Genomic DNA, 12,310 nt, shown 5'->3' with positions numbered 1-12,310 from the left:
ACACGGTATGTGTTAGTCATTGGGGAAAATAACTTGTGATAAACTGGGTTTCCTTGTCAGATAATACACTTTTGTGGGCTATTTTAAAGCTAATCTGGTATACATCTTTTGGAGTGCTCTTCACTGTTTAAGGATTATTCCTAATCTTTCTGACATGAATAGGTACACTGAAGAGACTGTCTTAGCAACTTGTGACTCTAAGATATCTTTTCATATGAAGTGTCCTATTCCAAGGACCTTTGAAATAAAGCCGTGTTTTAAAATGGAGAGGTCTAGTTGAGGATGAAGGCATTGCAGGTCAGGGCACTAGTGTGTATCAGCTGAGCTGCGGTAGCCTCACTGGCACCGCAGACTGAGCCACCACCAAACACTTCAAGGCCCGTAACTCAGTGAAGGGCCTGAGCTTTCGTTTTGTTATCACGTAACCCACTTGCAACAATTCTTTAGTTATTTGTGCGCTCCTTGCCTCGTCTTCAAACTCTGTTACTGTATTTATAAGATTTTTATTTGGAGTTAAGGTTGGACCAAAGTGGTGTACTCAGTGAGCTTCTCCTAATAGCATAATAGGTAGGGTGATTCAGAGAGTGCTGTAATGTTGGAAACTCACATATTACAGGACTTGATGTCATGTTCAGTGAGTGGAAGTATGTCAACATTAGTCCAATGTCCCAAACTGGTACTAAAACCTAGTAAGATGTCCTCGGTCTGTGCTGGCTAAAACATATGAGCATAAATAACGTTCACACTTTCATCAGCATAAAGTCTGAAATCATCTAGAGTAGCATAGTAGATGTTTTACTTACTGTGACAAAGGAGATATGGATTTTGATTTCCAGTTATGCCACTTTTCTTGGGTGATTTTCAGTTTCTGTGCTTCCTTTTCACTTCTGTAAAATAGAAGATGATTTTTAGGTTCTTGGAAGAAACTATTTATGTAAGAGATAGGTGGCAAAATTTCTATTAATAGCAGTAATTAATATTTTGGTGCTCTTCAGAAGCAACCCAAAAGCATTTTAAGTAGTATCTGCAATGCTTTATTTACATCCTAAATTTTGTTAATCCCCTCTGTGGGTTCAGTTGAGGTGGTATTTTTCTCCACTTCCTTTCCTAAATACCTGATTCTGCTCATCTGAACTATGAAATACCTACTATATTTCATCCTGGAAGTGGCTCTATTTCAGGGATGGCAGAAATTAATCCTGTTTACCTCCGTTCTGCAGAATGAGAGGACATACAGCAAAAATTAAAACCAGATCCTAATTTGTCCCTTTCATTCTTGAAAGTTGAATTTAGCCTGATTCCTTGGTATAAGGGTGAAGCCATATTGCTAGTTCTGAGACAGACTTGTTTCAGGCCTATAGGCCAGCATGTTTCACTAGCAATATACTCATAATAATCAATTAGTTACAGATCTGCATTAATGCACAGTGACACTGTTTCAGAATTAAATGTTGGTCCTTGGTGTTCTCAGAAGGAAGAAAACTACACACCCCTTTGGCTGCAGACTTCTCAGCAGCTTGGATATTTTGTCACTTTAACTTTGCACATCCATACTAACAGAGAAGTCAGTCATAGTGTAAGTGTGGTAGAATGCCTCAAGTTACTTGGGCAGCAGCATGCAGAACATTTGACCTCTTTGCTACTTCCTGGTGCCCAAACTCTGGAAAGAGAGATGAGTCTCAGCTCATGGTTATTTTCAGCTTTTGCTAATAACAAACTCATTGGCACCCTGTTTGAAAGAGTCCATAGATTGGCCATGGTCTTTCTAACAAGCTAATAAGATTTCTTTTTTTTCTTTTTTTATTGAACAGAAACAGACTTAGAGGATGGAGCAGGAAGTGGTAAGAGAAGAAGAGAAGAAAGAAGGCTTGATTGAGTTTTATGATTCCTTCAGGGATATGTTTGAGTTCTTCTGTAAGAACACAACAATCCATGGCACCATCCGCCTTGTGTGCTCAGACAGCAATAGAATGAAAACAGCTTTTTGGACTCTGCTTTTACTTGCCAGCTTTGGCATGTTATACTGGCAATTTGCACTCATGTTCAGCCAGTACTGGGCCTACCCTGTTGTCCTGACCATGTCAATGCATTCAGAGCCCAAGATGTTTCCAGCAATTACCATCTGCAATCTGGACCCATACAGGTAACCTGTGCTTTCTTCCCCTTGGCTGTAGTCATGTCTTTACAGCCACAAGGGTTCAGGAAGGGTCAGCAACCTTAGGACTGCAGCCTGGAGGAAGCTGAAGGTAGAGGGAGGCCAGTAGAGGGAGGTGTCTCTGCCTTACAGAGGTGGAAAGGGACTACTGTTGTTTCCAAACTGGTTTTAAGTTAAGATCTTGTTGGGAATTGTGCAACAGCATGTAGTAGTTTATTTCATGCACTGAGTCAGGATAGAGGGAACGCTACCTTGTGACTTGGTTCAAGCTGCTAACTGATTTTGCGCTCTGATAAAAACAGTCTTTCCCTGAAAATCATGGCTACTGTGTGTATTCATTCATAACTAAACTACCGATCTCTGGAACGATGCATGCTAGAGCTGATTCTGCTTGGGTTTTCGTACCACAGAATGGCTTTAAGGAAACAATATAACTTCTGTGGAAGTCTGCGGCCTTGCTTGTTAAACAAGGCTCACGCAGTAGTGGCAAGTATCAAGACGTTTCAAATTACATAGTAAAAGATTTATGTAATTTCCTCGGAATAATTATCTATTTGGCTGACAGGAGGCCAGTTTGTGCAGCTGATGTTGCGTGGCTACAAGTTCTGAGGTTTTCAGTGGAGAATCCAGCAACTGGAAATTCAGCTACCGGAGCTCCTAATAATTTATTGAAGTTAGGTACACTAAGCGTAGGCACCGTAAGTGCTGGCTTTTCTCACACAGACATCAAGGTCTGTAGAGACCAGGAGAGTAGCCTTTCCATAGATACTGTGAGGGCACATAAAATAAAGTGCTTTTGTCTAATAGAAACGTGGATATTCACAAATAGCTAATATTTCTGTTCCTTGCAGATTTGAACTGGTTAGTGAACATTTGGTTCAATTGGATCGCATGGCAGAGGAATCTATCGCTTTTTTGTACGGCATCAACACATCAGCCAGCTTATTCCACATGAATGAGAAAAACATCCACGTAAAAGACTTGTCAAGCATAGGAAATCTCAGCAGATCTAGCTTCAAGCTAAGCCAAAACTTCTCACTCTTGAGAATGTCTGACCACAATAACAGGTCAGGGAAGAAGCATTCCAGCGTGGGCTTCAGGCTGGTAAGCGCGTGTCCTCTTTGAGATTTTAACCTGGCTACGGATACGAGCAGCGAGGACTGGCTGCTCCCTAGGGGACGGGGGGCCTGCCGGCAGGGCAGGGCCCCATCCCACAGTACCTGAGCAAGCGAGCAGGGAAAGCTCACAGAGGGTGGCCAGGTCCAGCTAAGAGTCCAGCTCATCAGGCAAGTTCGTGGCGATGAGGCAGGTTCAAGATCAGGCCATGAAGTTAGCCCAGCGGATCGACGGGGTCCACGGTGAGGCAGGAGCACAGCAGCAGCCTAGCTTCAAAGCAGCAGCCCTACAGCACAGCCCAAAGAGGGGCCAAAGCCCCTGAGCTGAGCTTAAATGAGCTCCTGGGCCCACGGGCAGAGGGTGTGAGTGGAGGCCCCAGGTGAGGCTGCTCAGGGCCCTTACGGCCTAGCAGTGCGCTCAGGGCCCTGACAAAGATCTCACAAGGTACATTCAAAAAAACGAGTGAAAAAATAGATAGTTTCAGTGCTGTGTAATGACAGCTTGGAGGATGTTTCAGGAGAGTCCATCCCTGCCTCTAACAGTTTATGCTGATTGCCAGGATTCTTGTGAAGTGAAACAATAGCAACGTCAATGGTCTTACGCAGCCCACCCACCTGTAAAGTCCTTCTGGTAGTGACAAATTCAGTAGAGAATGGCAGCAGCAGGCTACGGGAATCATTGTATCCCTTTCTAAAAATATACAAAACATCTAGACTTTGCAGGTGAGCCTAAAAATAACAGAGAAACAACGTGCGAGGATTCCCTCAGCGTCTAAATGCTGTGGTACTGGGGGCACTAGAAACGTTGCGGATAAAACGAAAGATGGCAATAACAAATCAAGAGGATGAATGCAATAAATGTGTACCTGTGACTTTGGAGGAGAATGCAAATGCTTCAGATTCTTCATATCAAAAACAGGGTTATCGTAGATCTAAAAACAGAAGCTATGAGAGAGAGATTGATGTGGCTTGAAAGGCCGGCAATTTTTGCTTGGTTATTATCGTCCTGCCCTATCCTGAAGTCCTTTACCAGGCACACTTTCACCAGAATCTGTGGGTGTTCACCTGTCTAAGGCCTGAGTAAGAGCAAAGAAAGTGTCTCAGGACTTGGTTCACGATCCGTGGGTTGTAGAGAATTCCCACCAGCCCTGTCCTTCCTTCTCCCAAGGTACTTGAGTTTGCTTGTCTGCTCTCTTCTCCTGCCTCTTTCCCCCTGCACTCATTCCCCTGAGATGAAGTAGCACGCCTAATTCAGCTTCGAGGAGAGATGGTGCTTAGCGCATAACAAGATGACCTCCAGAGGTCCCTTCCAACCTCAGCCATTGTGATTCTGTTAGCACGCCTAATTCAGCTTCGAGGAGAGATGGTGCTTAGCGCATAACAAGATGACCTCCAGAGGTCCCTTCCAACCTCAGCCATTCTGTGATTCTGTGATAACTGAAATGATCAGAGACTTCACTTTCCGGAAAAATAGAGGTTCCCCTTGTCCCTGTATCCAGTATTGCCTTTACCCCCTGATCTCCGTTACCCTTAGGCTGTCATTTCCCGGCTGTGCTGAATGGCTCCCTCTCTTCCTTTCTTCCAGTGCAATGCCACAGGTGGGAATTGCTTCTACAAGACCTATTCATCTGGGATGGATGCAATTCTTGAATGGTACAGGTTTCACTACATGAATATCATGTCCCAGCTACCAGTTATAGTCAACATTTCTGATCATGAGGAGCAAATAGAAGATATGGTCTACTCCTGTCAGTATGACGGGGAGCCCTGCAGACCCAGGTATGTTCCTTCTTGAGACGCTAATTGTGATTTCAGCAGAACTCAAGGACTTGGGAGACTGAAACTGAGCCTACGCTTTCAGGCAGTGCAGGCGCTGCACCTCATGGCATACTGCCAGGCTTAGCCCTTGGTGGAGATCTGACTGAAAGAAGGAACAGCCTCTCATGATCAGAGCATGGGGCAGGGAATCTAGAAATTAGCGTTCTGTCATGACTTACCTCTATGACTGTGAGTTAGTGTCTTAGGGTGTCAAAGAAGGCTAAGAGAAATTCAGCAGGAATTAAACCTTTACTGGTACAAAGGTGCATTGACTGTATTGAATGGTAAATGACGAATGTCTGTCTGCATGGGAGGAAAGGAGCAGGAATCCTCAGATATCCAATGGATAAAAGTGGGATCTGTTTTTGCTGTAACAATGAAAAGGGGGGAGAGAAGGGGAAGAAGGCTCTCAGGACTCTACTGTAGCACTTGGCCCCTGAGCACAAGGATTGTTCTCAGCTATTATACCAGGAGGACTCAGTTAATGCCAAAAGGGTCAGATGGTCTTTTTGCATCCTTTTGTCCCTAGAGGCAAAGCAGTGAGCCTGCTGCACATACCAAAGGCATGTGCCTTCCTTTTCCTGCATGCCTACGGTCTCCACCGTTGGAAGCTCTTCCAAATACAACTGACATACACCACCCAAGACAATGCTGTGCCTCAGGCACACATGAGCCATTTGCTGGCCTACTTGTTTTCAGCTGACGACTTGAACAAAGTTAACAGCAACGCACTCATCTATGACACAGAATAAGCAGAAGGCAAACTTAAGTGTTTTTCTGAGCACTTTCAGCAAAGAGGAGTGGGGTCTACAAAGTTTGTTGTAGATCATTTTATGAGATAAGGCCCTATCTTATCTTTCCTGGAGGCAATTGACCCTTACGTTCTTCTGCACTTAGTGTTTCTGGTGCTTCGTGTAATAGATCGTCTGTGCACTTGATGGTGAGCATCGTCACTCTTGTACATGTGTTCATCTAACTCTTCTTAAGAACTCTCATAAACTGGTGGAATGTGGAGGCTGACTTGGCCAGGGAAGTTCAGCCTGATCATTATAAGTGGTATAATTTTTAAGAAAACAAGGAAAGAGAGAATCTATTTCTCCTATTGATTAGAGCACAGAATTGGTGTTTCTCCTATTGATTAAAGCACAGAACTTCAACCTGCCTGGTTGTTGGAACAAGCAGGGAAAAATTTAGTCTCTTTGGTGGAAGGAAAAGCAAGTCGGAACTCTGAATTTGATTCCTGTGTTGGCCGCTCTGGCTGTAACCTTGGGTGAGCAGTGAATCCCTGTGCACCTGATTTTTCTCCTTGTCTCCAGTGAGTTAACAACTCTTTCCCATAGGCACTCCTGCACATACACACACACAAAACACATCCTACATAGAAGTAAAGGTATTGCTACACTCATAATTAAAACCCATCAAAATCTCTCTTTATTTCAGTGACTATGTTCACTTTCACCACCCAGTCTTTGGAAGCTGCTATACTTTTAACAGCAGGGGAACAGACCCTTTTTGGACAGCTACAAAACCAGGAATTCCTTACGGTATGTTATTTGGCAAAGGGTGGGAAGAAGAGCTAAAGTTAATATAATTTGGCTATGAATTAAGTGTATGTCTTCTATACATGACTTACTGACATACAGCCCTCTCTTCTAGTCTGGTGGCATAAATTATATACTGTATTTGCTTGTTTCACTAGCCACATGTATATGATAGCCGTATCAGCCATATCTTAACTTATAGCAAGCAGAATATTATTTTAGTTTTCAAGCAGAATATTATTACAGTTTTGGAATAGGCTGGTGCAATTGCTACCTGACCGCTCACCAGGTCTCTAAGGAAAAAGAGTGGCTCTTCTGTGAGCTAAGACAGCAATCTGATCAGTGCTGAGAATTCGAGATGTGGTGGTGTTCCTATTTTGGCCCAAAATAAGTTGTTATATGCTTCCCTTTTCTTTGGTTTACAGGACTTTCCCTTATCCTGAGAGCAGAGCAGAAGGATCACATCCCACTCTTGTCTACAGTAGCAGGTGTGAAAGTGATGATACACAACCACAATCAGACACCATTCCTTGAGCATGAAGGCTTTGACATCAGACCGGGCATTGCAACTATCATAGGCATCCAGCAGGTTAGCCACTTGCTCAAGAGCGGTGTTTCTTTTCCTTCTGATTGCAGAAAGTTGTGAGGAGCTGAACACTGTGACTGACTTATACAACGGGCTTGCGGGACCCTTGTGTTCACTTCTTGACTGCGCATGTATATTTATGCAAGCCCCTTTTCTCTCTTCACTGTGCTCAGGTTCCCATGGGTAAAACAAAATTATTCCAAATGTGCAAGGGGCCTTTTGGTCCTCAATACATTGGGGCCTGATCTATTTTACGCTGAGGCTCCTACACCTCTTACATCTTGTTCCAGCTCTACACAGGGGGCTGCATGTGTACATTAGCATGAGAACAAACGTTCAGAAGTGATTTAGTTATTTTGACATGATGAGTTACTGCTTGTCAGCTGAACCAGTGACTGACCACGTGCACTCTCCTACCTTTGCCCTGTAACTGTATATGTTTTATTAGCAAGGTATAGCTTGGCTGCTCACGTGTATTACTACACTTCCTGTCCTTTATACGATGCTCCATCCAGTTAAGTTTAGATGGTGATGGCTAGCTCCAATTAAAGCTCCTAATCACTCAGGCCTCTTTTCTATGTCCACAGGATGAGGTGAATCGCCTGGGTGGCAATTATGGGAAATGCACGACTAATGGCAATGATGTGAATGTTAAACTCCTGTACAACAACTCCTACACCCTGCAGGTATTGTCAGAGTGACTGGCTGGGGCCCCAGCTTATTCAGACTGGATGAATAGCAAACAAGTCATACCTTACTCTCCAGAGAGCTTTTACAAATCAGCAGGTTCATTGCTGGAGATAACAGTGAGATTCATGCCCCTCTGAAAAGCAGCTCACAAACAGGGTGTTATAACTTGGAATGTGTTTTACTACGTGGGGGATGCTCGGTCCCAGACACTGGGGCTCTTCCCTCCTTGTAACACAAGAGAGATCAGACAGTGAGCCAGTCAAGGCAGCTGGACTGTTCTAGTAGGACATTCTTGGGCCGTCAGGTCTTTATTTGTGTAACTAGTTGCTCCTGGCTCTAGATGCTTGGGCTATTTAACTGAGATGTTACTGGACATAGTGAAAGAGGGAGCTGGGGAAAATTGTATCTCACTGAGTTCAATACTGTTTTCAGAGGTAAAGCCGAGGAATGAAAAGTGAAAACCTTTTGCATCATCATGTTCTAGTAATGGCTGGTGTCTTTTTGCAGCAACAAAACCTGTACATTGTCTCCTAGCAGCTGCATGCTACAGACTGAAGATTTGGGCACTTGAGAATTTCTGGCTTATCCAATCTTTTATGCCTTCTTTATTTTCCAGGCTTGTTTGCACTCCTGCTTTCAGCACATAATGGTTCGAAAATGTGGCTGTGGTTATTACTACTACCCACTGCCTCCCGGTGCTGAATACTGTAACTACAATAAGCAGCCTGCATGGGGTAAGAGCAGAAGACTGCTGCCTTGTCCTTGTCGGAAGGGAACACCTTCCTACAACAGTCACTGGTTACATGACTCTTTAGATTACTGCCCTTCTACTTTGTGCCTATTTCCTGCTTAGACTATTTCCTCACATCACTGAATCCAGCCAGATGGCAGACACTTTTCTGTGTATTTGCATGGATATCAAGTTAGTGCATAAAAAATCTTGATGCTATCAAGCATCCCTTTATTAAGGACATTAATATAGGGTCAAGCTCTTTCACGTTACCAATATTGGTGGCTGTGCTGGCGTAAGACAAAGCTTTGAATAACTTCTCTTGGTTTTCTGGTTGGCCTATCCTCAGCAGATCCTTACAGGGAAGGCACCTGCATCACACACAGGTGATTAGCTCGGCCATCTGAAACCATTCCAAAGCAAGAGCGAGGCAAAAACAGGGCTCTCTGAGAGAGTGCTGTATGCTTGGGAAGGCCAAGAGAGGGCAGAGGTTTTGGTAGCCTTCCATTTGGTAGCCTTCCATTTCCTGAGGAAGTGTCTGAGTGTGTTCCTCCTGTTTCTTTCACCAGGTCACTGCTTTTACCAGCTGTACAACAGGCTCAGAAATCATCACCTGAATTGTTTTGACCAGTGCCCCAAGCCTTGCCGGTAGGTCACAAAAGTAGAGCACAATAAACGCCAGCTTGCAGAGGAAAATTACACCAGTGGAAATGTAGGCAACTTAGTGGAAAAATTTATGGACCAACTGGCCGACTGGATTTTGGCATTTTCTGAACCAGAGATTTCAGTTTGATGTTTGAACCCCAATGCTGAGAAAGGAAAAAGATGACAGCATTAGACAAATTAAATAAGAACTTTGTGTGTGCATGACAGCAGAGAGGGGAAATTGTTTTAATCACACTGAAATGTTTTATTAAGCCCAAATCAAATTGTTTTTGTCATTTTTCAAGCTATATTACTTTTCTTGGTTCACCTTTTTTATTGTAGGTCAATTTCAAAATGTAAAGACATAATTTTAAAGCAAAATATCAAACATTTTGGTTTTCAATGCATCAAAGAAAAGTTGTCAGGATTTTGAAACCATTCTAGTTTTCCTCCTGACCTGAACGGTTTTCAGGCAACCTCTGGTTTCATTTTCTAAGCTGACTTACAAAGCTTTCTCCAAGGTTCTCAAGAGCTGCCCCCAGAACTTCTGCTTTGGGCATGTAGTTAGCATGGTTAAACTCCCTCATGTATTCACTTTTAAATGCCAAGAGTCATAGTGATCCTAATCTCCATTTTTATCTTATCAGGGAATCACTGTACAAGGTGTCTGCTGGGACAGCTAAATGGCCATCAGCGAAGTCTCAGGTAGTCCACACAGACAACTGCTATGTTTAGAGGGGATACTGTATTTACTGTGGCTGTTGGAACATTAAAGTTAAGAGTGAAAACAAGGGCTCGGGCAGCTGCAATGGAAGTGGCAAATAAAGTAAACTGGTCCCAAACCTGGGCCCAAGGGAATGACGCTGTAGTTAAGATGCCAGACTAAGACGCTAAAGAGGTACATTCAGTTCCAGTTCTAGTCCAAACTTCCTTGTGACCTTAAGCAATTCACCTCACTGCCTTAGTTCCCACCTACAAAATGGCGTTAATGACTTTCTGCTTCCAGTGGGTGTTGTGGTGTAACAACTCACCTATTACTGTTTGTGAGGTGCTGCAGGGCTGCAGTGGAAACTCTGTGAGTCAATAGATGACCTCTTGCCATTTCTCATGTTCTAATGTTAAATGGGCATTCAGCCTGTATGACCAGGTAGTTAATGCATGTGAAATAGGTGATAATGTAGATGTAAATACAACCAATACATTTTAAAAGAGGAAATTATTTGGTGGGGTTGCCATTAAAGGCAGAATTTAAGAACTAGAATACTATACACACTTAAAATATCAGTGTGTATTTCCTTGCTATTCTGGCAAATATAGCTACTACTTGATAGCTATCACTATATGTTATAAACCAATCAATTACATTTTTTTATTATTCACAATAGCCATTTTACTGATTATGAAAACTATATTTACAAAATATTAAACATACAAAAACTCAGAAGACAGGATTGCCAATAACATACATATACTCTGCTGCAGGACTGGATCCGCCAAGCTCTAAGGCATCAGAATGGATATAACTCTACCAGCAACAGGTTGGTCACTGTGAGAAGGTACTCCTGTTAAAACTATGGATTAACTCTTCGTCCTTGCAGAATTTGTAGATGTTAGACTGGAAAGGGAGGACAAGAGAAAAATGTACAGGATCATCCAATAAATTTCCCATCTTTCCTCACAACACTGTAAGACAGTCACTTCTGTAACCTTTTTCCGAGCTCATGTTAAACACCCTCAGAAAGAAAGCTTGAGTGAGTGGTGAAACCTATTGCCTAGCAATCAGCGTGTAAAATCAAGACCAGAATGCCAGCAGTACCTTCCACCAGGTGAATGACATGTGGGCATCCCACCGTTGCTAACTGCTCCCTTTCTCCAATACAGGAAGGATATTGCCAAGGTGACTATCTTCTACCAGCAACTGAACTACGAGTCTGTGAACGAGTCTCCTTTACTCTCAGTAGGTTGCACTATATCAGCTCAAAACATTGTTACCTCTCATTAGTTGTGGTGTGCTCTGTATGGTTGGAGGGAGGATTGTTTACAGTCCCCAAGATGGGGTGGGATTATTCTTCTTAAGGAAGAGACTTGAAAATCTCACATTTTACAGAGTCACACAAAATTACTCCCCAAATGGCAAGCAGCTAACTGACCTGCTGGCAATATGCAATAATGTCACGTTCCCAGAGCTCTGCTGTGTTTGGTAAACACAACCCTTTGATTCTTTCCGCAGGAGAATCTGCTTCTGTCCAGCATGGGAAGCCAATGGAGTCTCTGGTTTGGATCCTCAGTGTTGTCTGTAGTTGAAATGTTTGAGCTGCTTATAGATACACTAGTCTTGTCTCTCCTCTTCTGCTACCAAAGGTTCAGGTCAAAGAAGACGTTGAAAGTAGCTCGCACTCCTACCATCCCCAGCGTGAGCTTGACCCTAGAAAACTACCGAGTTGTGCAAGAAGAAGCTGGAAAAGGTGATGATTCTGCTCATACTCACCCTTCTGGAGTGACTATTGCCATGGACGACAATAGTGACCTACATCTTCACCCACTCTCCAGCAAGGTGGAAATGCCAGAGCTTTGCCCAGATGTGGTGCTTAACGGATTTAGATACACGAAGGACAGCTCTTGGGAAGGGGAACTGAATAGCCAAGGATATGTTTGTGTGCACAGAGAAGCGGGAGACTTGAAACTCCCCTAATGCTCAGGTGCTATCAGAAAGGTTGCAAACAGAAACGTTCTGGATCCACAGTCTGTGAGCACCTAAACACCACGCTGCTGAGCTTGGCAATCCTCCTCCGGCTATTACAAGTTCATTATTAAACCATCTGTGTGTCCTGGATTCAGGCATCATGCAATGTTCTTTTGTTCCTAATGAGTATCTGGAGAGGGGAGAACTGTACCTCTGCTCTCTGGGACAGTCGTCGAGTCCTCATAAAAGCCTATTCATAGCTTTTAGCTTTTAAACCCTTGTGAGGAAATCAGCCTGTGGCTTCGGACAGGCCCATCTACATTTCACAAATGTACTCAAGAGAAAAG

At 43.5% G+C, this 12,310-nt stretch overlaps 1 protein-coding gene across 1 annotated transcript; it reads left to right on the top strand.

Annotated features, from left to right (window-relative positions):
* Positions 1–1,826: 1,826 nt before the first annotated feature.
* On the top strand, positions 1,827–11,972 carry SCNN1D (sodium channel epithelial 1 delta subunit). The gene is made up of 12 exons (XM_009274238.1): positions 1,827–2,143; positions 3,007–3,259; positions 4,856–5,049; positions 6,529–6,632; positions 7,055–7,218; positions 7,803–7,901; positions 8,522–8,639; positions 9,205–9,283; positions 9,928–9,985; positions 10,763–10,818; positions 11,162–11,237; positions 11,511–11,972. The coding sequence occupies exons 1-12, from the start codon at positions 1,827–1,829 to the stop codon at positions 11,970–11,972; spliced, it is 1,980 nt and encodes a 659-aa protein (XP_009272513.1).
* The last annotated feature ends 338 nt before the right edge of the window (positions 11,973–12,310 follow it).

The sequence above is a fragment of the Aptenodytes forsteri genome, unplaced genomic scaffold, assembly GCF_000699145.1.
Source record: "Aptenodytes forsteri isolate BGI_AS27 unplaced genomic scaffold, ASM69914v1 Scaffold16, whole genome shotgun sequence".
In the NCBI taxonomy this organism is placed as follows: Eukaryota; Metazoa; Chordata; class Aves; order Sphenisciformes; family Spheniscidae; genus Aptenodytes; species Aptenodytes forsteri.
This window is presented reverse-complemented; position numbering and strand designations above follow the sequence as displayed.

Bases quoted from the DNA above. Each gene is read 5' to 3' on its own strand.
- SCNN1D (XM_009274238.1), top strand. From the start codon at position 1,827: ATGGAGCAGGAAGTGGTAAGAGAAGAAGAGAAGAAAGAAGGCTTGATT. The intron at 8,640-9,204 runs GTAAGAGCAGAA...TTCTTTCACCAG, and splicing joins CAATAAGCAGCCTGCATGGG to GTCACTGCTTTTACCAGCTG. The intron at 10,819-11,161 runs GTTGGTCACTGT...TCTCCAATACAG, and splicing joins TATAACTCTACCAGCAACAG to GAAGGATATTGCCAAGGTGA.